The 25919-nt window shown below is 39.6% G+C and overlaps 1 protein-coding gene across 4 annotated transcripts in view; it reads right to left on the bottom strand.

The window, feature by feature from the left end:
* SLC44A1 (solute carrier family 44 member 1) overlaps positions 1 to 25919 on the bottom strand; it is a 193171-nt gene that overhangs the window by 152471 nt on the left and 14781 nt on the right. The window contains exon 1 of one of the 4 annotated variants that reach the window (XM_054520397.2): positions 9801 to 9859. The exons of the other annotated variants lie outside the window; for them this stretch is intronic. Coding sequence (XP_054376372.2) covers positions 9801 to 9844 — 44 coding nt within the window. The 5' untranslated portion in view covers positions 9845 to 9859. Of the gene's footprint in view, positions 1 to 9800; positions 9860 to 25919 lie in introns of those variants that run through there. 4 annotated transcript variants of the gene reach the window in all.

Below are 25919 nucleotides of genomic sequence, written 5' to 3'. Positions count from 1 at the left end.
AAATGTCCAAATATTACTCTTGATATTTGAAGAAAACACCTGCAGTGATATTTAACAGGCAGAAACAAACTGTTGTTTCCTCCTAGCCATCTGTAACTTCCACCTAAATTCTGTAAAACACTTGATTGTATTTCAAAAACAATAATACTTAAAGTGCTACTTTGCTATTAAAAAAAAATCACATACAATGCCCATCAACTGATGAGTGATTAAACACAATATGGTACATCCATGCCATAGAATATAATTTTGCAATAAAAAGGAATGAAGTAGTGATACATGCTACAACATGAATGGACCTTGAAAACATTCTAAGTGAAAGAAATCAGGCACAAAGCCCATATATTATATAATTCAATTTATATGAAATACCCAGAATAGGCAAATCTATAGAGACAGAAAGTGGGAGTTGAGAGGAAATGGGGAATGACTGCTAATGGGTATGGGGTTTCTTTTGAGGTGATAAAAATGTTCTAAAACTGATTGCGGCAGTGGCTATTCAACCCTATGAACATACTAAAAATCATTTTGTATGATATATGAATTATATCTCAATAAATTTGTTATATGCATAAAAGAAATCACATTAAAACACTTCAAAGGGTCCACGTTGGCCACTTCACCTGCAGAGTTCTGCTGACTTCATGACAGACTCCATATGAACACTTTCATATAGCTACCGCATCAGATATACGAGATGAAAGTGGAAGGTCTTTAAGGTAAAGACTTGGGTAATAATGAAATTTGATGAACAAAATAATGTTTCTGAGAAATCAGAAGTTATTAGAATTACTAGATAAGGTGCTGACTTTCAATCCCTCTGTAGGCAACACAAGGGAAGAGGGTAAATAATGTTGCAGACAACTAAAATATAACATAAAATAGATCTGAATTAGAAAAATCATCTTATAGAGATCAAAGGACTCACGTGACAAGGCAAAACCAGATTGCAGTATAAACACAGCTACAGAAAGATTGCACTTGTCAGGACCGGGTGCAGTGGCTCATGGCTATAATCCCAGCACTTTGGGAGGCTGATGTGGGAGGATTGCTTGCGCTCAGAGTTAAAGACCAGCCTGGGCAAGAAAGTGAGACCCCATCTCTTAAAAAAAAAAAAAAGACTGTATTTGTCAGAAAATAGGAAATGGATAGGGCAGGTAGATACATACTACTATTTACTTAGCACCTATTAGGTGCCAGGATTTGTACCTGTGTAGTTATAGTGAAAAATAAAAGTGTGACAGATAAACCTTGATACTACCCTTCCAAACTGTGTTGGGGAAAGGGTCCTAGAAGAGTGAACTCTGGCACCCAGCTTCTCATGCAGACGTGCTTTTATTGCTGAATAATAGACAATTCAGGCTACTGAACTGAGGCTGCACCATGGGTCATCCAGCCTACTCCCCTTCCCTTCATCTGATTCCATGTCATCACGCAACCTTCTGACTGTGCTCTTGCCTTCCACAGGTTGACAAGTGGAGTGCACAACATAACTAGAGAACTATAGAAAAATAAAGCAATAGACCAATGGAGCTTATTGCAATTACAGACACTTGGGAAGAATTTATACAGACTAAGCTGCTAACACTTGTTATCTCATAAGGTGGAATGAGAAAGGACTCACACATATTGGGATTGGATTTTTAAAAAATAACCATACTACTTTTCTATTAAGAATAAATGTAATAGTTCTTAAATAATAATAATATGGCTTTACTTTCATGCTTTCCAAACTGACAAAAAATTTCTGGTCTGCCTGTCAGTTGATTCTTTAATAAATTGGCCTTCTGGGTTGATAAGGTGTGTCTTATGATGTAGTTTTACATGAATTCTACGTTAAGAGAAGAGTACACTTTAAATCTAGCAAAATTAAGTTCTAAGTCTCCAAAGCCCCAGAGCTTTGTGGATTCTAAGGTCAATGACACTTAGCAGAGCCTCTTCACAGCCATCAGCTGGCCTTCCTTGGTAAAACCTAAACCACACCAAGTACTTCCCATTCAAATTCTACAAGGAGAAAATATTAAAGAACTACAATTTTGACCATTTCCAGAGAACTTCTCCTAGCATTTCAGTATAATTTACAAATAAGCAGCTCTTAGATCTGCAGGCTTGCCTTACTATCTTTGGATAAAACAAGGTTGTTTCTCCACAATCAACCAACCTTCAGCACCCGCTCCATGCCCGGAAATAGATCAGAACCATGGAGGAAGTCCTAGGAGCATGAGAGTGCTGAGTTTAACCTGGCCTTACAATTTGGGTCCAAAGTCCAACTAAACTCCCACCTGTGGCCCAAGGTTTAAAATTAAAGGTTGAAGTATCCTGCAGCAGGGGCCACTGAATGTGCACTGACATTTCAGCATCAGATAACCAGCTGACCTTCAGCTACCCCTAAGTATGACCAATGGGTTATTTCCAAGTGACTGCTGTATATGAAGATGATAGATTGTCACAAAACCCCCAAATCCTCCTTCTTGGCAAATTCCAACTATTAAAAAATCAAGACCTGCCAGGCGCAGTGGCTCACGCCTGTAATCCCAGCACTTTGGAAGGCTGAGGGGGGTGGATCATGAGGTCAGAGCTCAAGACCAGCCTGGCCAACATGGTGAAACCCCGTCTCTACTAAAAATACAAAAATTAGCCAGGCATGGTGGTGCACGCCTGTAATCCTAGCTACTCAGGAGGCTGAGGCAGGAGAATTGGTTGAACCCAGGAGATGGTGGCTGCAGTGAGCCGAGATCGCACCACTGCACTCCAGCCTGGCTGACAGAGCAAGACTCCATCTCAAAGAAAAAAAAAAAACAAAAAAAAAAACCAAGACCCAATCTATTATTAAGAAGGAAGTAGAGAAGAAAACAATACAGAGAACTCAAATATCAAATTGACAGTCTGATCAGAAGACTATTGCAGTCCTTTCCAACTCTGACATTCAATGGTTCCATGATCAGCAAACATTCACAAGAAAACATATGGGCACACCAGAAGCTGAGTTAAGGAAAACCAGCTAAAGATCAAAAGTGATTAGATTAGACACACTCAAATAAGTGAGGGGGAACACTGAATCATCAAATTAATAGCTCTACAAATGGGAGATACTAAACTTGTTCTTAAAAAAAAAAAAAGCAACCAAGAAAAATGAATGCTAATAAGCCTAACTTGAATAAGTAAATGCTCTAAAAACACAGGTATCTGTAAACCTCCACACCCAATGAGTCATTAAGACATCCCACTCGTAAAGCCAGGTCCCAAGCTCAGACAGACCTTGACTGGTTTGTATACAATTACGGCAATTCATCTTGCCCACCAGCCAGTCTTCTATGTGTCTGTTACAGCTACTTTTCTCACAGTGTAAAATTAATCTGTGTTAATCCCACAAAAGTAACTATTTTCTTCTCTCCTCAGGCTCTGTATCCCATCCCACTCCATGTCAATTGGTTCTTTCTGTACTGCCCTAAGTAATGATTCTCAATCACAGGCTTCAAGTAACTATACAATTTAAACAATATGGCTCCCAAATTCACGAAGTCTTCATTTCTCTGAAACCCAGTTAAATCCTGCTTCTTTCCACAAAGTCCACCCAAGAATAAGCTGATCTTCTATTAGAACTACAGATGCAATCACAAAGGAACAACCCATTTTAAGATGGCACATGTAAGCCTGGGTTACGAAATGACCAGCTAGTAGTCATCCACTGTGGAATAAAAAGTGCAAGCCCCTGATGGAAGCCCTATGTCAACAAACATGGCAAAGGACCCCAAGCCTCTATACCTTCAAACCTCCCTTCCGGACGATATCATGTCTGCCTGGCCCCTATGAGACACATCTTTACAACAAGATATCACCTGAGTCATCACTCCTAGACACAACCCTTCATGCACTCATGTACTACTACCACTGCCTCCACGACTCATCTTTCTGGTGACCACATTTATGAAAACTATTATAGGCATTAATTCAACAATACCAAAAAGAGAGTAAAAAACAAAGAGAAAGACTATAAGCACCCTACCAAGGAACAGAGTAAAACACATGTGCCACTGCCAAGAATATCATAGGTTTCACAAAGAGGAGCCACCAGAGGAACATCTCTGTTCTGGTCCAGAGCATTTGCCTAGCAACACCCCTCTCCTTAATCTTCAGCCATTGTATGACTTTGTTCCCAAAGAGGCTGCTCCCAGGGTAGGCCCCAGCCACCCTACAGGGGTTTCTCTACTGAAAGCATCTGCAGGTCCAGCTCCCTGTCAAGGTGCTCTCCATGACAACAGTGAATTTTTTGCTCTGTTATGTCTATCTTATGCTTCCTGGGGAAGGCAACTACAAAAAGGAATGTGCTCTGGCCTGGGAGTCACAGGTTCACCTCGGTGGGCTGGGTGATCTTGCGAGGGTTTCTCAGCATGTTCTGCCATGCCTGTGCCATTTGTGTGCTGCAGTGAGCTCACAATGGCTCACACCAGCTCATGAGAGACAACCTTGCACATTTCTTCCTAACTTCTGCTCATGGACTTTACATCGGTAGCTTAAAATTAGTCATAGTGGGAGTATATACACCATGGAAATCAGCAAATGTAGCAAATCTGGATTTTTTTTCTTCACTTGGAGAGCTGGTTATTAAACACCAATACAACACTATTTGTGCCTCAGTTTGTTACCCAATTTGTGTTTTTTTTTTGTGGAAACAAACCTTTGTACAGCCAAATCAACTTGACTTTAGACCTTGTCTCAACACTTTTAAGCTCTTCAGCTATTTAATACTGTTTTCTTCTATTAATACCTGTTTATGGTTTCATGGAATTTATTTTGACGTATAGTGTGAGTAATACTCATTGTTAATTCAGAATAGCTGATTTAACAAATAATAAATTCTTATTTATACTATGGTCTATGTGTAGACTATTATCTTCCATTAACTTTTGGTCAACAACAAAATAGCAACTAACATTTTTTTGAGTACTTCCCATGCACCAGCAATTTGCTCAACTCTTTATCTCATTTAATCCCACACTTTACAGGTGAGGAAAGTTATCCTTGAAGAGATTAGGTACCTGGGCCATAGTCATGTGGCTGATAAATCAGAGCTAGACCTGGAATCCTGTACTCTACCTCCAGTATCTCAACTCATGACCATTACTGCTAAACTGCAACACAGTGTTGACCACTATTTTTAAATTTTATTTGATATTAGTCGTCCCTTTATGCCTCTTGCTTAGAATCATTTTGTCAATTTTATTCAAATCATGTTAAATTTAATTGGAACAATGACATCTCAATATTCTAGTTTTTGTATTCAGAAACAACGTATGTCCCTCTAGTTCATTTATTTATTTTAAAAACCTCAAGAAAAGTTTTATAGTTTTATAGTTTTCTTCATTTCAATTGGACATATTTGTTAGGGTTATTTCTAATTTTACATTTGCTGAAACTTTGATAAATGGGATTTTTTTACACATGTTTCTAACTGGTTATTGCTAACACTTGAGAAAGATACTGATTTTTGTATACTTACCAAATACAGCACTTATAATTTTTAGTTGATTTTCTTTTTTTTGTATTTTATCTCCTTTCAGATCGTTACACTTACTTTGGTATTGTGGATTATTGCACGAGTTAGAACTTCTAGAACAATGTTAATGGTGATAGAAGGTTTATATATTCCTGATATAAACTGAAGATGCTCTACTGTATCACTGTCGAGTACAAGACTGACTTGTTGGTTTAAGACAGTGGATCTTATTAAAGACACAGTTTTCTCAGCCAGGCACAGTGGCTCACGCCTGTAATCCCAGCACTTTGGGAGGCCGAGGCAGGTGGATCACGAGGTCAAGAGATTGAGACCATCCTGGCCAACATGGTGAAACCCCGTCTCTACTAAAAATACAAAAATGAGCTGGGCATGGTGGTGTGCACCTGTAGTCCCAGCTACTCAGGAGGCTGAGGCAGGAGAATTAGCTGAACCCGGGAGGCAGAGGTTGCAGTGAGCTGAGATTGTGCCATTGCACCCCAGCCTGGGCAACAGAGTAAGACTCCGTATCAAAAAAAAAAAAAAAAAAAAAAAAAATAAAGTTTTCTGTTCCTAGTTTTAAAATGGCTTAAAAATAGATGTTGAGCTTTTTCAAATGTTTTTTGAACATATTATTAAAATAACTTAAGGTTGTTCTGAGTACCTTTTTTTTTTTTTTTTGAGATGGAGTCTTGCTTTGTCGCCCAGGCTGGAGTGCAGTGGCGTGATCTCAGCTCACTGCAACCTCCACCTCCCGGGGAATACCTATTTTAAACTGAAAAATCCTAGACTATCAATAAGGAGGTAGATCTGAGTTTGGTTCCCAGGTTGAAGGGCAAATCTAAGGAGTCCTAGGTCAGCAGCACAGTTTGTTCTGCTGCAGTGTGTTTCTTTGACAGGCATTACACCTCATATCTGACTGGCAACAGATGAATGCTGTTGGCATAATGGTGAAGTCACATTGGCTCACGTGCAATTTTTCTCAGCATAATAATGTTTTCAAGCTTTCTCATGATTAAAGAGAAAGCCTTGGCAATATAAGATGACCTTAAAGGCAGAAAAAAAAGCTGAAAGTCTACAGAAGTGACTTACTTTAGCATATGTGGTAGTTGATTCAGTGGCTTCAAAAACCACTATACTTTCCTTCTAAGTTATCTGGCAAAGCTGCAAATGCAGATGAGAAAGCTGCAAATACGGCCAGGCATGGTGGCTCATGCCTGTAATCCCAGGACTTTGGGAGGCCGAGGTGGGTAGATCATTTGAGGTCAGGAGTTCGAGACCAGCCTGGCCAACATAGTGAAACCCAGTCTCTACTAAAAATTCAAAAAGGCCAGGCGCGGTGGCTCACGCCTGTAATCCCAGCACTTTGGGAGGCCGAGACGGGTGGATCAAGAGGTCAAGAGATCGAGACCATCCTGGTCAACATGGTGAAACCCTGTCTCTACTAAAAATACAAAAAAATTAGCCGGGCGTGGTAGCGGGCGCCCATAGTCCCAGCTACTCAGGAGGCTGAGGCAGGAGAATGGCGTGAACCCGGGAGGCGGAGTTTGCAGTGAGCCAAGATCGCGCCACTGCACTCCAGCCTGGGCGACAGAGCGAGACTCCGTCTCAAAAATAAATAAATAAATTAATTAAAAAAAAAAGAAAAAAATTAGCCAGGCGGTAGTGGCACACCTATAATCCCACCTACTCAGGAGGCTGAGGCAGGAGAATCGCTTGAGCCTGGGAGGCAGAGGTTGCAGTGAGTGGAGACAGCGCCACTGCACTCCAGTCTGGGTGACAGAGTGAGATCCTGTCTCAAAAAAAAAAAGAAGGCTGCAAATACATTCCTCCCTCTATTAAAACAACGGATTAAGAAGGCTATATGCTGGATCAGCTTTTCAATTTTTATCCAAATGGTCTCTATTGGAAGCAAAATATCCTCTAACGCCTATTTCCCAAAGAAGAAAGCATGAGCCCCAGGGTTTACAGCTACATACAATTTTCTGACTGTGATACTGCAAACAGGTACCAGCTAGAGTTGACTGTGCTGGCTCTTGTTTTATTTTGTTTTTTAGTACTCTTGTGTCAACAACAGAACTGACACTAACATTTTCTGAGTACTTCCCATGCACTACTTGGTTACATGGGAAGGACCAAGCCCTATTAGGCTACTTGGTTTACAAAGTTCCTCAGTTTTAATTGGTCCGTCCCAACTTCCATCAGCCCTATTGTTTTTAGTGCCTGATTTTGCAAACGTGGGTTGTTTATTGTATTTTTCAATTATTGTTGAGGCTTCCATTTTATTGTTTTTGTTTGCTTGTTTTTTCCAGATTCACCTACAGGGTGTGGCAGCAGAAACATTTGGGTCCCCGTAGAACCAGTGGATCTTGTGCTACCTGCTTATAAGAGTGTGGCCTGCTTGAGATTTTCTTTGAAACCCAGTAAGCTAACAGGCACGAGTACCTGCCATCAGGGAATCTAAGACACTTGATTTAAACACTGAAAAGTTTAACTCATTATCATGAATGGAGTAACTGCAGTAAAGAGAGGCACGTGCCAATTTCTGAAGTGTATTCAAGAGATGAGGCTGACCACACTCAAGTTCCATTGTCTCGTCCACGACACACATCTATTACCAACTCCTGATATTCTACACAACCTGCTCCACCAACAGCCTTCCCTCTTTCAGTAAACAATAATTCCACCTTCAGGTGTTCAGACTGAAAACCTTATTGCCGCTTTCTCACAGCATCTATCCAGTTCATCAGAAAATGCTGATGGCTCTGTCTTCCAAATATGGCCAGAATCTGACCACGTCCTATCAGTTCTCCACTGCTACCACTCTCGTTCAAGTCACCATTATCTGTCACCTCTATTACTGCAATAGCCTTCTATCTGCTTCCACCCATGTCCCCTCAACACTTGTTTCAATAACGTGATTGGAAAGCCAGATCTTATTATTCCTCTGCTCGAAACCCCATAATATCTTCCTGTCACATGCAGAGCAAAAGTCAAGTTTTTATAATGGCTTGGAACAACACCCTAGATGCTTGGGCACAAAATAGCCTGGACCTGCTGTTCCCTTCCTTCCACTTCTCAGACCACTCTGGTTTTCTTGATGCTACTGAGCTCTCAGGATTGCTTCCTGACTTTTGCACTTGCTATTCCTTCTGCCTGGAATGTTCCTTTCTTAAATGTCAAGTTTGTTTGCCCCCTCATCCCAGTGAGGCTTTTCCTGACAACCCTATTGTAAACTGCAGACACACACACACACACACACACACACAGCTCCCCATCCCCGTTTCCTAACTTAATTTTCTCCAAAGCAGTACATATCTTCATCTGCTATACTGTATATTTTACCTGTGTTTCTGTTTAGTCCCCTTAAAAAATAACCTTGGTGTTCTTTGCTGTATCCCCAGTACATAGAATAGTTCCTAGGGCATAGAAATCTCAAAAACTACTTACTGAATGAATGAATCAGGTTCACTGCATGATGTGATGAAAGCAGTGACAGATTGAGACTGTGACTCTTCAGTCACCTTAATCTTCACAAATCCAAGAAATATTTGAAGAGGTGTATAGAAGTTGACTTTATTTTAATGCAGTCATATGGCTAGGCTGTGAAAACCTGTTCAAGAGATTTATTAAGCTGCTTCCTCAGATCAAGGACACTTGGAATTAAAGGGCTTGGAGTGGCTCAACTTGTCAGACCCCCTGGTGACTCTAAGATTGTTCTTCCGGGCAGGCACGGAGGCTCACGCCTGTAATCCCGGCACTTTGGGAGACCAAGGTGGAAGAATGACCTGAGGCCAGGAGTTCGACACCAACCTGGTCCAACATGGTGAAACCCCGTCTCTACTAAAAATACAAAAATAAGCTGGGCATGGTGGCAGGTACCTGTAATCCCCGCTACTAGGGAGGCTGAGGCAAAAGAATTGCTTGAACCCAGGAGGCGGAGTGAGCCGAGATCGTGCCACTGCACTCCAGCCTGGGCGACAGAGCAGCACTCCGTCTCAAAAAAAAAAAAAAAAAAAATTGTTCTTCCATGATGTGACAAGACATCTGAACACACCAAAACTGAAACTACAGGGGGAAAAAAGCAGTAGCACTGCTGATATGATCAAGGAAACACAAGTGTTCTGATTCAAACCAGACATGTGGATCAAATAAGTAGAGACTGCATTCATTTTTCATAAGCTGACCAACCCTGAAACTCAACAGAATCACTAAATTTAAAACTTTGAGAATATCTCCTAGAACTCAATTTCAAAAGAAGGTTACAAATTTTATAAGGAATCACACTTTCATTGTCTGTGTTTACCTCCAAGGTGGATCCCTCAGGGACAGGCCTGAATCACCAAGCATTTATCCCATTGCATGGCTCACATTTTCATGAACAAAATGCAAGAGCTGAAAGCAAAATATGACCAACAAAAACTCAATATTCATGACATTCTGAAGATGAATTTACTAAGCTTAGAGCTATGCCAAAACTTCTGACATGCACTCAACTTTGGAACGTGTTTACAATCCCTGATGCTGTAAAACACATTATTTTCCATGAAAGAGCTGAAATCAAAGCTGAAGCTACCATCTGTGATGTAAATCTAGCATTACAACAAATTGAGATAGGCCTCCCTAATACATTCTATGGTTGTATAGTTGTTTCTTAAACACCACTCTCCTGTCAAGACTAGCTCCAAGCCTTTAACTTTGTACTTCTGAAGAAAAAAATTTATTATTTTTCAAACTGACTTCAAATTAATTTTGAAATCATAATACTATTGAACTGTTTTATATCATTATTGTTAAGAATTTAAACTTCACATGGGTCCACATGTGTGGATTTCAAATTATATAATTCATTGCTCTAAAAGTACAGGTGCTTACTTTTCAATAGGATCAAGGTTATGAAAGATAGAAACACCTGAGAAACTCACAGATTGGAATGGATGAGATAACTAAGAATTCCTGGCTCTACTACAAAGAAGCTACTACATGACATAGGCAAATCACTTAACCCTATGTGTGCCTTATTTTCCTCACCTGTAACAGTTGTGAGGTTAACCACGGTATATGTAAAATACGTACCACTACATATAGCAAATAAGTAAACAATGGATACATAGTTGTGTTACTGTTATTTACTCTACCCATACTGTTCAACAATATGTTATTAAATTCTGGGCAGAAGAACGTGTTTCATGATCAGAATGATAGGGCCTCATCCTACGCTTTAAAAGATTCAATATTTCTATAGGTAGGTGACATGAAACACTTAGGTAACAATACCCAAGGTAATTTATGCTGTGTTCAGAGAAGGAGGTGGTCAGTGTGGACTGAAGAGGAAGGCTTCTTGAAAGGAGGGAATATGAACTGGCTCATCAGGATAGGATTCAGATAGGAGGAAGAAAAATTCCAAACAAGAACATCATAAGTAAAAGCAGTGAGGCAGGAGTGAAGATGCTCATTCAAAAAGGCCAATACACCTCCACCAGTACAATTCTTGTTCAGTGACAAAGGCCAGATGAGTAAACTGAGGGCACAGTCCAGGGGTAACTTTGAATCTAATGCTGATAGAAAAGATATATTGCAAAACAGAATCAAAGAGGAAAAGGAGTAGCTTCATATTGCTTAAGGGGAACATCTGGTAAAATGCGAATTAGTGGTTTATCTAGTGAATGAATGAATAAAGAGTTTGCTATAATGAGCATAAGCAAAACCTCACTGATGCATATATCCTTTACTGGTTTTTTTATTGGCTTTATTCACTACTTTTCCTTCTAACATCAGTGTCAGTATTACTACCCTACCCTGTCTTTAAGTACCATGAAACATATTTATATGCATAAAGAAATAATAACCTACAGAACTATCATATTCATTAACAGGTGACTGTGTGGGTGTGTAAAAGCAGAAGACAACAGGGTGGAAGGTTCCTTGCAACTTAAAAATGCTGTTTGATCTCTAAAGAGCATCACAGCCAGGGAAAGTAGATTATTATTAATCCTACTAAGAGAAAAAAAAATCAGACACATATTGTTGAGGAAAAAAGCAAAAACAGTGATTTTAGAGCAATACAAAACTGCTTAATGAAGTATGATATGGCTATGTACAATGGTATGAACTGTCACTGCTCTGTGACTGCAGGTAAAAAAAAAAAAAACTCAGACAATATACTCAGAACATAACATTTGGTAGTAATGGACTCACATCTTCAAGATTCCTACTGCTTGAATGAAATTCACTCAGTTGCAATTTTACACAAATCATCCACCATGAAATGATATAAGAGCCCAGCATCCTGAGTTTACATATGAATTTTTCAAATCAATCCTGTTCAATAAGAACTAGAAAAAAGCAAAAAAGGAAAAATACAGCTTGTAAGCATTAATAAAAGCCAAATGTAATCCATTCATCTCCACAGTCTACATGAACCATGTTGACAATAAGGAATAACATCCGCCCCCTTCTAATTCACCAATAACTCTATGTTTTAGGAATAGATTTTGGTCACTCATACTCTAATTAAACTTACTGTAATAAAAATTATCGGCCTGGGTGCAGTGGCCCATGCCTGTAATCCTAGCACTTTGGGAGGCCGAAGCAGGCGGATCACTTGAGGTCGGGAGTTCGAGGCAAGCCTGGCCAACATGACGAAATCCTGTCTCTACTAAAAATACAAAAATTAGCCAGGTGTAGTGGTGGGCACCTGTAATCCCAGCTACTAGGGAGGCTGAGGCAGGAGAATTGCTTGAACCTGGGAGGCGGAGGTTGCAGTGAGCCAAGATCGCACCACTGCACTCCAGCCTGGGTGACAGAACAAGACTTCATCTCAAGGAAGACAAAAAAAATCATATATATATATGAAAGAAAATTAAACGTACTGAATGAAATTATTTTAACATTATACTTAATGTGGCATAAAATAATATTTACTTTTCTTTTTATCACCTACTTTCATGCATGTGTCACAAGAAAGGCTAGAGGCTTTGAATTTGCTTATATCCCTTAGCAGATGAGGAGACCTACTTTCAGCATTTGTGCTAGCCAATGCTGCACAAATCGAATTTTTTCAACTGACCAGTAGGCCATTCATCAACCTTAAGTGGAATTTGGGATACCTAAAAAATAGAGGAAAGAAAATAATATAAGACCTGTGTTCTAATTACAACTCATTTGCTTACTAGCTAAATAATCTTAGACCTTTAACCTTTATGAATCAGCTTTTTCATCTGTAAAGAGAATAGTGATACCTGATATCTAATACATACGGCTTTTTTTTTTTTTCTCTCAGCCTTTCTCAAAGGTATATAAGTTTGTTCTTGATGGTGGTTCCAGATTTTCTGCATTGAGGGACACATGCAGTTCTCTGATTGGAAGGAGGTACATGAACATGCCTCTGCATAGCACTGCATTGAACATTATGAAAAGATTAACTGTCCTATCAAAGAATGGGGACTTGACGGAGATACTGAGGAGTTAAATATCTCCCAAGCCCCTCTCCTTGATCCCAACACTGCCTGTTGTGGTGATTACATATTACAAAAAGGAAAACTGAGGTAGGAGATATAAAGAAGACAAAAAAAATGAATATCTACAGTACAGACTCATGTAAGGTGTACAATTAAAAAATTATGTATTTTCTCCTTTTGATTAATTCAGTAGAAAGAGTCCAGCCTTCTAGATTTTCTTGGGAAAATTAAACCCTTTTATCAGAATTCAATTCAACTCAACTTTGAACTCTTATTATGTGCAAGCTACTCTATTAGATACTGTTGAAGATGAGGAAAAAATAAAAATAGACTCTTGCTTTCAACTAGTATGTAAAACGTAACAAAATAATTTCTACACCAGAGAAACAAAAATATTATGAGACCAAAGTACAGACTTCCATAACCCTAAAACTAGCATTTAAGATCACAATCAGGCCAGGCGCAGTGGCTCACACCTGTAATCTCAGCATTTTGGGAGGTTGAGGCAGGAGGATCACCTGAGGTCAGGAGTTCAAGACCAGCCTGACCAACATAGTGAAACCCCGTCTCTACTAAAAATACAAAAATTAGCCAGGCGTGATGGCAGGTCTCTATAATCCTAGCTACCTGGGAGGCTGAGGCAGGAGAATCACTTGAACCTGGGAGGTGGAGGTTGCAGTGTGCTGAGATTGCGCCTCTGCACTCCAACCTGGACGACAGAGTGAGACTCTGTCTGAAAGAAAAAAAAGAAAAAGATCACAATCTACCTTTCCGGCCAGACTTCACACTAGAGATAAACACACACTCCAGCCATTCCAAACCACTTTTGCCAAACACATTACACATTTCACACTTCTATGTGTTTGCTCGTACCATTCCCGCAGACTAGAGTTCCTTTACTGATATTCCAATGAAGTTATTATTCATCCTTTAAGACCAAATTCCATTCCTTTTCCTCCCACCCACTTGGAATTAAGGGAGGTAATTTAGGGGGAAAAAAAGATACAAGGGAACATAGGAGAGGAATGAAAGATTCTGTACCAGAGGAGCAATAAGATAAATGAGAGTAAGGATTTGTCAGAACCTTCTAGAAAACCATCATTCCCTGCTTAACAAGCCTAACAAGGTCTGACAGGAGGAATCCAAGAGGTGAGAGAAAACCTGTCAAGATTATGGGATAACAAGAAAACCTGCAGCAGAAATTTGAGAAATGTGTCCAGGAATTATAAAACAGAAGGACTTAAAGCCACGCTTGGTCTTTTCATCTATTATTCCAACAGGAAAAAAGCGTGTGAAAGTTAACCACTGATTACACAGATGGCATCAAAGAATAGAATTTAGTTTTTACCGTTTTAAGATGCTGCAAAGATTAAGGACTTAACCCTAGAAGAGGGAATCTAATTAAGTCTGGAAGAATGCCTTTGTTCAGAAACGCCTGTCTCATCCAAAGGGCTCTGAACTAAAAACGGAGAGGTAGAAAGAAACAACGTAAGTTGATACAATTACTGCATCATTCATTCAACAGACATTGGCCAGGCACTGTTCTAACACTGGGGATACAGCAGTCAACAGACCTGACAAAATCCCAGTGCTTATGGTGGGAGAAAGCCAATAAAAAAATAGGTAATGATTTCAGGTGATGATCAGCTTTGAAAAAAATACAGCCAAGTAAAGAAACAGAAAATGACAGCTAGGGTACAAGGTGTAGAACTGAGGGAGGAAGTCTGGCAAATCTAAGGGTAGAGCCAGAGAGAAAAGGAAGGCCCTGAAAGACGAAGGATCTCGACGTGTTTGACAACAATGAACTTGGCCAGAACATAATAAATGAGAAGGATGGTAGTGGGCAGGTGAAGAGGGAGGCAGAGCCAGAGTAAGATAGAGAAGAAGTCTGGATATTATATTTAAGTGTGATGGAAGCCTCTGGAGGGGAGAGAATGTGGAGTCTGAATCACCTTTTTGATCACTCAGGCTATTGAGTGGAGAAAGAACTGTAGGCAGCTAAGCACAAGACGACCATGAGTTGGGCTAGGGTGGCAGCAACAAAGTTGACCCATGTCAGATATGATTATGTAAAGAAAGACTACAGACAGTCTTAGGAGAAAACTTTTTAGAAAAAGGGACATCACATATGCCACCTCCAATGCCAATAAACAAGTGGAGAGGATGATCATGCACGAAACATCACTGAGTTCCATGAGAGTAAGAGCTGTCATGTGTTGTGATCTCTCCAAAGCCCAGCACGATGCTTGGGACATCAGCAGGTACTGGGAAAAGATATTTTTTTCAATAAATTTTAACACTTTAACAAAAGAAAGCACCTTACAGGTACAACCAAAATTTAGTGGGATGGGATTCAATATTGGTCTATAAACATTGAAGCTCTAGTAGGTGAGTAAACTGTTTCAAATAAACAAGCTTACTGAAACATTTACTGAGTGTCTTCTACATGTTACCAGTGTGGCACACTAAGAACAGAGAGTTAAGACCTGCCTCTCCTGTCTCCCGAGTTAGAGTTCACACCCTGGTGGTCCAGACAAGTCACACGCCTGAACAAACAACAAGAGGATTTGTGCAAAGAAGACTGCTGGCAGCTGTCAGTAACCTTCAAGCAACTGTAGAGAACCACAGCAATACAACACAGAGAGGAACATGGCAGCATCCCTGGTTTTAAAAGGGGGAAAAAAGTGAATGCTACCCACTTAGCAATTGAGCATAATGTCAACTCTGAGTAAAACTGTACAACAGAATATCAAAGGGAGGGTTTGTGGGCACTTAGACAAGAAAGAGGGGACCAGTAAGAGCCAACACATGCACCTGAGTAAGCCATTCCTGGCTAAAGTCTTGTCCTTTTTTGATAGAAGAATGGAGATTGGGAAATACATGATATTCCTGAATTTTATTAAAATTTATTAATCCTAACTCTAGTAATATTTCAGGGGATAACATGGGAGGAAATGGACTAAAGTATAGGTCAGCCGTATAGGAAACTGCCAGAATGGTCTTGAGAAAAGAGGTGACCAGTTAAAGAGGGTGACTGTCTAAAGAGAGGATCTGAAAGGAAATGTTTAAAAATAAAAACAAAATGATAAATAATATCAAGGCCAAAAGATATTGCCATTAGGGGTTTCTCAAGCAAAGAGGCCAGCCAGGCCACCCTACAGTGAATGCCACAATTAGGAGGTGTTCCCTAAATTAATATGCAGACATAAATTTATTAATATTAATCAGATAATAGAAACCTGGGGAAGGAAGAGCACATACACTGGATAATAAAAATAAAAGCTCATGACAGTCTATAAAGCTGGGCAAAAATCAACAGCTTTAAATTTCTTGGGGAAAATTCCAACTTCATACTTACGTTTTTAAAATTCTACAAGAAACAACAGCACAAAAGGGAAAGTTGGCTTTCTTAAGGGCTTTTGGTGAATGGCAAGGTAATGTAAGTGAAGTTGTTGAAAAAGCGAATTCAACATTAGGCGACATTAAGAATCCAGAAGAAAGGACTACCTATATCTACTTTAGTGAGCTGCTTTTTGCATACCCCACTTTAAGAAAATTGTTGGCCAGGCACGGTGGCACCCGCCTGTAATCCCAGCAATTTGGGAGGCCGAGGCGGGTGGATTACCTGAGGTCAGGAGTTCGAGACCAGCCTGATTAACATGGTGAAACCTTGTCTCTACTAAATACAAAAAATTAGCTGGGCGTAGTGGCGCTTGCCTGTAATCCCAGCTACTCGGGAGGCTGAAGCAGGAGAATTGCTTGAACCCAGAAGGTGGAGGTTGCAGTGAGCAGAGATCATGCCACTGCACTCCAGCCTGGGCAACAAGCGCAAAACTCCAACTCAAAAAAAAAAGAAGATTGTTAAAATAGAACTCAGACCAATGACAGAGATTTGGATAGTCTACTTAGAGTAAATGTTGAGTAAATGAATACATGCACTGAATTCTGCTCCCTTCCAAAACTCCACTGAAATAATAGAGGGATTTAAAACATTTGGAACTACGAAGCAGGTGAGAGAATAAATTGACCTAGTACACTCGAAAAAGCTGAATCCCGAGCCAGCGGTGGGAAAGATAGGAAGCGAAACCACTTACATCACAAAACTCCCTCAAAACTCAGGAATTCGTGGTTTAATATATCTCTGGAACTGGAGATGACAATGGGGCTAAAAATGAAGGATTCATTGGGTTGCATGAGAGCATTCAGATCCTCTGCGCAGTCGGACAACTGCCCCTCTTCTACCCAGAAGAGTTGGACCACACACAGGTACCACACAGAAAACAAAAGGATGAAGTGGAAGTTTATACACTGAATACTGAAACCAACACCCACCCCAACCTTCTTTCCCTACTTGAGTCCCAGGACTCTGGCAGCCAGACTAATATCCTTTCCAGGAGCCCAGAAGAGACTTGTTTGGGGAAATCTGATGAGTCCAAGAGAAATGACCAAACGATACTGACACTTAGTGTTTCCCAAAGAAAAAGGCGAGCCAGACCACTCTACAGAAAATGCCACAGCCAACAATCCCACACCCAAATAATACAACGCTTTCAAACAATCTTTTAGGGCCCTGTTCCTAAATATTAATAATAACTAGATAGCTGAGGATGACCAGACAGTTAAGGAATCTTTTAACATGACTAACAGGAAAAAATAACTTGGAAGAAAAAGATGATGGAGTTGCAGAGAGAAGTGAAATTAAAATACACACAGAGAGATAAGAACAGATGATGTAAAAACAAAAAAGAATACTGAAGAGAACAAAAGCACCCACTAGGAAATTAGAAATCACAGCAGAAATAAAAACGCAATAGAAATACAGAAAGGTAAATTAAGGAAATCTGTTGCAATGTGAAGAAAAGACAAGGAGTTCAAAAATACTTTTAAAAGGTAAGAAAATTCAGAAACGGGGAAGAAATGGGGGGAAAAATCCAAGAAAGAATTAAGAAAAAATTTTCCGAACTGCAAACCAGAAATTTCCAGATTGAAAGAGCCCATATTGTATCCAGCATAATGGATAGAACGCCCATCGCTGAAAAATGTCAGAACTTGGGTTATAAGGAAGATCCTAAAAGGTTTGAGAGAGAATAAGTTTAATATGAAGAATCAAGAATCAGAATAGCAGACTTCAACAGCGACCCTAGAAGTCAGAAGGCAATGGAACAACTCATTTAAAATTCTGAGAAAAAATAATTTCCAACCTAGAATTCTTTATCCACTCAACTATTACATATGTGACATAAAAATAAAAACATGCCAGGTGTCAAAAAACTTCCCTCATAGAGCCTTTCTCAGTAAGCTACCGAAGGAGGTGGTCTACCAAATCAAGGGAATAAACCAAGAAAAATAACACCAGTACAGAAATACTGATGGGGAGAAAAAAAAAAACTCAAAGAAGGCTTAAATAAATGGAGAACTACACCACATTCATAGATTGGAAGATTCAGTATTATTTGACAATTAATTCTTCCCTAATGGATCCATGCATTTCAATGCAAGCCAAATCAAAATCTCAGCAAAATTTTTTGTAGATATTAACAAGCTGATTCTAAAATGTATAGGGGAAGGCAAAAGAACTACAATAGTCAAAATAACTTCGAAAAGGAAGCAAAAAGTTAAAGGATTCACATAACCTGATTTCAATATATACTATAAAGCTACAATAATCAAGACCATACAGTACTAGTATTAAGACAGACAAACAAATGGATGAAACAGAACAGAAAGTTCTGAAGTAGATCCACACATATACGGTTGACATTTCAGAAAGATACAAAGGCAATTCAATGGAAAACATAGTCTTTATCAATAAATTGCACTGAAATAAATGGATATTCATACACACAAAAAAACAAAAAACCAACTCAACCTGTACCTCAAACCTTATATAAAGATTGGCAAAATGGATAATAGACCTAAGTGTAAAATGTAAAACCAGAAAATTTTAGAATAAAACATATGAGAAAATATTTGTAACCTTGGACTAGGCAGTGTTCCTAGCTATGACATCAAAAGCATAATTCATTCCCGAGCCAGTGGTGGGAAAAGATGAGAAGCGAACCCACTTATACCACAAAACTCCCTCCGCTAAATAAGCAATGAAGGCCAAGTATGGTGGCTCACACTTGTAATCTCAGCACTTTGGGAGGTCAAGAAAGGAGGATCGGTTAAGGCCAGCAGTTTGAGACCAGCCTGGGCACATAGTGAGACCCTGTCTCTACATAAAAATAAAAAATAAATAAAAATTAGCCAGGTACGATGGCACACACCTATAGGCCTAGCTACTTGAGAGGCTAGGACAGGAAGACTGTTTGAGCCCAGGAGTTTGAGGCTGCAGTGAGTTATGATTGCACCACTGCACTCCAGCCTGGGTGACAGAGTTAGACCATGTCTCTTAACACACACACACACACACACACACAGAGAGAGAGCAATAATTCGAAAGATACAACACCAAGAAAGATATACAGATGTTAAATAAGTACATGAAAAGATGTTCAACATCTCTGGTCACTAGGAAAATGCAAATTAAAACCACAGTGGGATATCACTAAATGTCTATGCCAACAATTTAAAAAATAAACTGACAATATCAAGTGCTCACGAGGATATGGAACAATTAGAACTCTTCTTATACATTGCTCATGGGAATGCACAATGGTACAGCCCATTTGGAAAACAGTTTGGCAGATTCTTATAAACATTCACTTACCATACAACCCAGCAATTCCACTCCCAGATAGTTACCAAAGATGAATGAAAACATTCACACTGCATATAAGTGTTTATAGGAGCTTTATTAATAATCATCCCAAACTGGAAACAACCCAGTGTTCTTCAACTGGTGAATAAACTATGATATATTCATATAATGGAATACTACTTAGCCATAAAAACAAACTATTGATGCATGCAATAGCATGGATGCATCTCAAATGCATTACACTGAAGAAAAGAAGCCAAACTCAAACGGTTACCATACTGTATGATTCCATTTATATGACATTCTGGAAAAAGCAAAACTACAGGAATAGATCAGTGGTTGCCAAGGGTAGAAGAGTGATCTGATGACAAAGGGGCAGCTCAAGGGAATTTTTGGAAGTGACAACTGTTCTGTATCTTGCTACTGGTGGTGGTGGCTCCATAAGGCCATGCATCTGTCAAAGTTCATACAACTGTAGAACAAAAAGTGAATTGTACCATATGTAAATTAAAAAATAAACTAAAAAAGGACATGGGATCCAGACAATTGGGAATCCAATACAAGAAAGAATGGGCCAGGTGCGGTGGCTCACACCTGTAATCCCAGCACTTTCGGAGGCCAAGGTGGGCAGATTGCCTGAGGTCGGGAGTTCAAGACCAGCCTGACCAACATGGAGAAACCCCATCTCTACTAAAAATACAAAATTAGCCAGGCGTGGTGGCGCATGCCTGTAATCCCAGCTACTCGGGAGGCTGAGGCAGGAGAATCACTTGAACCCAGGAGGCAGAGGTTGCGGTGAGCCGAGATCGCACCTTTGCACTCTAGCCTGGGCAACAAGAGTAAAACTCCATCTCAAAAAAAAAAAAAATTCCAGGTATGATGTGAAGGGAGATCTTAAATTGACAGCTTTGTAAAAAAGCAGGCCTGAAGAGTGTCCAGCCCAGTTTGGAGGTATGGGAGAGATCTATTCAGGAAATTGAAACTGAAAGAATATCTAAGGTATCTGAGCTTACTCAAAGGAGATTCACACAACTAGGTGAGAGTTTATAAGCCATTTAGTTATAAGTGCATATTAATAGAAAGCTGGGTAGACAGTAGAACAAGACAACCACGATCTCCAAGAGTGACAAATGATGAAATATTACATGACTCAGCTGTTAAAGAGCAACCACTTAGTCATAAGATGAAGACTAAACATTAGGCAGGGTGCGAGGGCTCACGCCTGTAATCCCTGCACTTCGGGAGGCCAAAGCAGGAGGATCGCTTGAGCCCCAGAGTTTGAGACCCTCCTGGGAAACATAATGAGAACTCATCTCTACAAAATAATTTTTAAACATCAGCTAGGCGTGGTGGTGCAAATCTGTGGTCCCAGCTATTCAGGAGGCTGAGGTGGGAGGATCACTTGAGCCTGGGAGGTTGAGGCTGCAGTGAGCTATGATCACACCACTGCACTCCAGCCTGGGTGACAGAGTAGACTCCATCTCAAACAAACAAACAAAAAGACTGAACATTGATCCAAACAAAGTTATGATGATATATCTGCAGCAGAAGGATAAGGGCAACCTGAAGTAGGTGCACAGGGTAGGGCAGAGGATGGTGTTGGAAGACAGCTCAATCTTTATCTTCTACAGTGGAGTCCAAAATTAATGTCAAAAATTGAAAAGTGAGGAGGTAGCAGTAGAAGCATATTAAAGATATAAAGGGGGAAAAGCAAAAGAATTAAAGATTTAAAAGTGGTGGTCTCAGGGCAGCAGAAAATGGGGGAGGGGGTGGCTTTTTAAAATAACAAGCCCTAGAAATGCTTAACTCTTTAAAATACAAACATATGAGCTGGGCGCAGTGGCTCACATCTGTAATCCCAGCACTTTGGGAGGCTGAGACGGGTGGATCACCTGAGGTCAGGAGTTCAAGACCAGCCTGGCCAACATAGTGAAACCCTGTCTCTACTAAAAATACAAAAAATTAGCTGGGCATGGTGGCGGGTGCCTGTAATCCCAGCTACTAGGGAGGCTGAGGCAGGAGAATCACTTGAACCCGGGAGGTGGATGTTGAGTGAGCCAAGATCGCGCCATTGCACTCCAGTCTGGGCAACAAGAGTGAAATTCCATCTCAAAAAAAAAAAAAAAAAAAAAAAATACACACATGTGTAACTGATAAAAATAAAAATTACATAGATTTAATCATGAAAGCATAAAAGGAAAGTAAAGAAGTGGCCCAGAACAGTAAAGGTTCTGAAAGTCTGATATTCAGACATGGTTGTAAAAACTAAAGGTGTTTAACTTTAAAACACACACACATAACTTGGCACACACTAAAGGCCAATTTCGGTTTTTTATTCTGTTTGGCTAATGGGTGCAGAATCAGAACAATAAAGTTACAGGGACACAGAGCTCGGTAGTACAAAATGAAATTTCTAATAACTGCCCGAATGTAGAACAAATGTCTCAGGAAGCAGTAAGTTATCTGTTGCTGGAAGTGTTTAAACAAAGACTGAACAAAATCCATGTAGAGGATATGATATAAAATTCATGGCTACCTTGGTAGACCTCCTAAGCCCCTGACAGTTGTGTAATTCTGTAAAAGGATTCCATGTGACAATTTTCTTTGAATCAGTATCATTCTAAAATAGGACTAGAAACACTGGTAGGTGAAGAAGCTCAGGCACTCAGTACATTTGTGCTTCTTTTTCCTTTTATCCCACCTCCACCTCCTTTCAGCTTTTGGCTTTTCATTTCAAAAGTCTTAAATATATTTACATTTTATTAAAAATTACCTAAAACATTTTTGGAACCAAATGATATACAAAAACTTAAAGAGCATAAACAGAAAATGTATGTCTGAATGGGAGAAAGCTGGAAGATAAATGAGAAGGTGGTCTGATGTAGTGGTAGGAAACAAATTGAAGAGTTGAGTGTCCCTGAATCCATTCTGGACCCTGTAGTTAGTTCATGGCCATGGAACACTAAACAGGTCACTGCCCAGTTAGGTATGAGACTTTGGGACTATGGCAAGAGCAGATGGATTTCCTGGCAGGGTAACAGGGCAGAGATACGTGACTAAGTCATAAACACATAAGAGCAACAAAAGAGCCACCATAGGTTAGTCAACAACGACAGAAGAATACTTCTGATGTGTTCTACTTTAAAATTTCTAGAATCTGCTCTATCAAAGAAGAAAACTCATTTATTAGCTTAAAAGCTGATCATTTCAACATGAAAATTAAAATATTACCCATATTACAGGTACAATCTTTTCTATGGGACTGCCTCAAAAGTCATTGTGACTTGCATACAGGCATCTGAAGCTTTGTTATCTTCTTACTCAAGGACAATATTTTTTTCACTCTGTATAATAAAATGCTGTCATGCCTACAGACACAATAACTTTATCCTAAAGTTTACTGAACTTCATCCTTACCAGTGAAGCATAAACACAAATCAAATTTCAAAAATAACATCTATGTTCCTTTAGGGCACTTTTGTATTTCTAGTTTTTAGTTTTGAAAATTAGTTTAAAATCTAGCAAGGATTATCAGTGTTTTACACCTTGTAAACTATACTAATATTTAGCTATATAAGAAACACAGGCACGGTGGCTCACACCTGTAATCCCAGCACTTTGGGAGGCCAACGCGGGCAGATCACCTGAGGTCAGGAGTTCGAGACCACCCTGACCAACATGGTGAAACCCCGTCTCAACTAAAAATAAAAAAATAAAATTAGCTGGGCATGGTGGCGGGTGCCTGTAGTCTCAGCTACTTGGGAGGCTGAGATAGGAGAATAACTTGAACCTGGGAGGCAGAGGCTGCAGTGAGCCGAGATCGTGCCATTACACTCCAGCCTGAGCAACAAAGTGAGACTCCCTCTCAAAAAAAAAAAAAAAAAAGAGAGAGAGAAACAGATTCAGCTGGGCTCTGGCACACTGATAAAGCTACACCCCTCCGTAGCATCTCCCTTAAGAGACTGAACACTTACAGAAGGAAAAGTCTCATTCTTTGTTGAGCCCAGTACTTAGCCTGACAGCACACCAGCCCATAAACATTGAACAGAACCAAAGCATGCAGCCAGCTTGGGATTCTCTTTTTATTCTACCGATATTCTCGGTTCTTTTACTTTTCAGCATCTTTCCTTTGTCCTGAGTTTCCTCATTGCTGCACTGGGCAGAAGCAGTGCTGCTTGTCATCTTCCAGGTCACACTCTGAACAAAATACTTAAGACTGGAGATTTACCCAGTCTACTCCCAGGCAGGCACTGAGAAAACGGGCCAGAAGAGCTTTCATTATGCTCTGTGGGCCAGAAACAAGAGGTGTGTTGCAGGGAAATGGGGGAAGTGGATGTGGCAGAAGGGAAAGAAGATCCTCATTCTTATATAATAAATCTATCGTCCAGTGCTGATTACCTGTCATACTGAGGTTTTGATGAGGCCCAGAGGGTTCTAGCTTATGATGTGCCTTTTTTCCTGATTGGCTAATATTAATGTACACCAAGACTTCATTATAACCTAGGAAAACATGCTAGCAAGGTAGGGTTCAAAAGCCCACCAGAATTAAACATTTTGAATGGCAGCTAGTTTTAATTTTCAGGTTCATTCCCATTTCTCTCCATTGGCAAGTTATATTTGTTTTAACCATAATCTTGACAAGTATCAGCACACACAAACTAAATGTTTAGTCTCTGAATACTCCATCCCTGTTCCATATGTATTCAATAAACATTTATTGAGGATCTATTATTTGCTTGGCCCATCATCCCTATCCTCAATTCTTTCTCCAACCAAAGATAGCATTCCATCTCCGGATGGCCATTTGGAGTTTAAGTGATAACTGTAACTGCCCCTCTGCTGCAGCAGACTTGAAGAAAGGAGAAAATCCTCCATTGCAGATCATGGCTCCCCTTCTTGCTGTTGGCCCAGCTGACCCCATAGCAGTTCATATCATCAAGTTTCAAACCTGAAGGATTCTTTTGTCAATCATTTACCCTACCTAATATCCCTTGGAGATCTCAAATCACTAATCTGAGAAACAATGATTCATGTGAAAGGGTTTTAAGTTATAATATACTTGAGTGACTTGAAATTTATCTACTTTTGCCAATATTTTAAAGAAGAACATGAAGTTTGTGATGCACTTAAACTCAGTTTCAGAGCTGAGTGATTCTTAGTTAAGAGTCACCTGATTCAACAACCTTATTGTTGCTTCTGGTTTCACCGTAATCACTTTTGTTGTCATTTGGGAGAATGAAATTGAGAAGCAGTATTTCAAGCAGTGTTACTCAAAGTGTGCTGTGTAGGAGAGCAGTTCAAGATATAGTGAAAAAAATGTTAAAGGACAGATAAATCCAATAAAGGCCAGTTAAGCAAAGTTAAACTGGTTTCCTGGGAGGCAGGCCAATGACCCTAAATATGTTAATATGCATGATTACTTTTCAAATGGGGTTGGTGGACCAGTGAGGGGATGGTATGAAGTGAGCAGGAAGAACCTCTCAAACTTTTCTGACCTCAGAACCCTTTTTTTGGCAGAACACCTTGTAGCCCTGATGCTTTGGAAGCACATACTTGGGAGAAATCCTAATTAAAATATTCTTATATAAGAAACATTTAAATCTTTAAAAGCGATGGCATGTAGAGCACCATCTATCATATCTTAGAGCCTGATTTAAGTAGCAGATCCTTCCTCACCCAGAAGTCTCCCAGCTCAATTTGCTTGTTGCAATCTCAAGATAAATAAGTGTTTCCACTTGGTCTTGGTTTACTTTCTCAGATTACATTAAACTATAAACTTTTTAAACTAGCAGCAAACTAGAATTGCTTTCAGTTTTAAAATGAAGTGCCTTATTAAAGTATTATTTCCAAACTTTCATAACTGAAATCTGCTTCTATCAGCAGTGTACATTCAAAAATGTTTTTCTTGATGAAAAGTATGGCTAGTTTCAAAATATGTCAAAATATATTTAACACTTGGTATCTTTAGAATTATCTTCCAACACCTGTGGTTTCAGAATTGTCATGAAAATACAAAACCACATGCAAAATAGATTTGGAAAAACTTTGAGGCTTAGCAAGCAAGGAATAAAACTCTTAAATATGCTGAGTTTTTAAAACGAAGTTTATTATTTTAAAAATTCCAGCTCTTGCTCTGATGGTAGGCATCTCTGCCTTCGTAATTTGATCTTAATGTGCACACTAATCATTTGCGCTCCAGAGTCAACTTTATTGAGGCCATTTTCTTCACCCTTTCCTCTCTTACTGCTCTCCAGAGCCTTGT

Source organism: Pongo abelii, chromosome 13 (genome assembly GCF_028885655.2).
Source record: "Pongo abelii isolate AG06213 chromosome 13, NHGRI_mPonAbe1-v2.0_pri, whole genome shotgun sequence".
In the NCBI taxonomy this organism is placed as follows: Eukaryota; Metazoa; Chordata; class Mammalia; order Primates; family Hominidae; genus Pongo; species Pongo abelii.
Note: the sequence above shows the minus strand (reverse complement) of the source record. Positions and strands in the feature narration are given on the sequence as shown.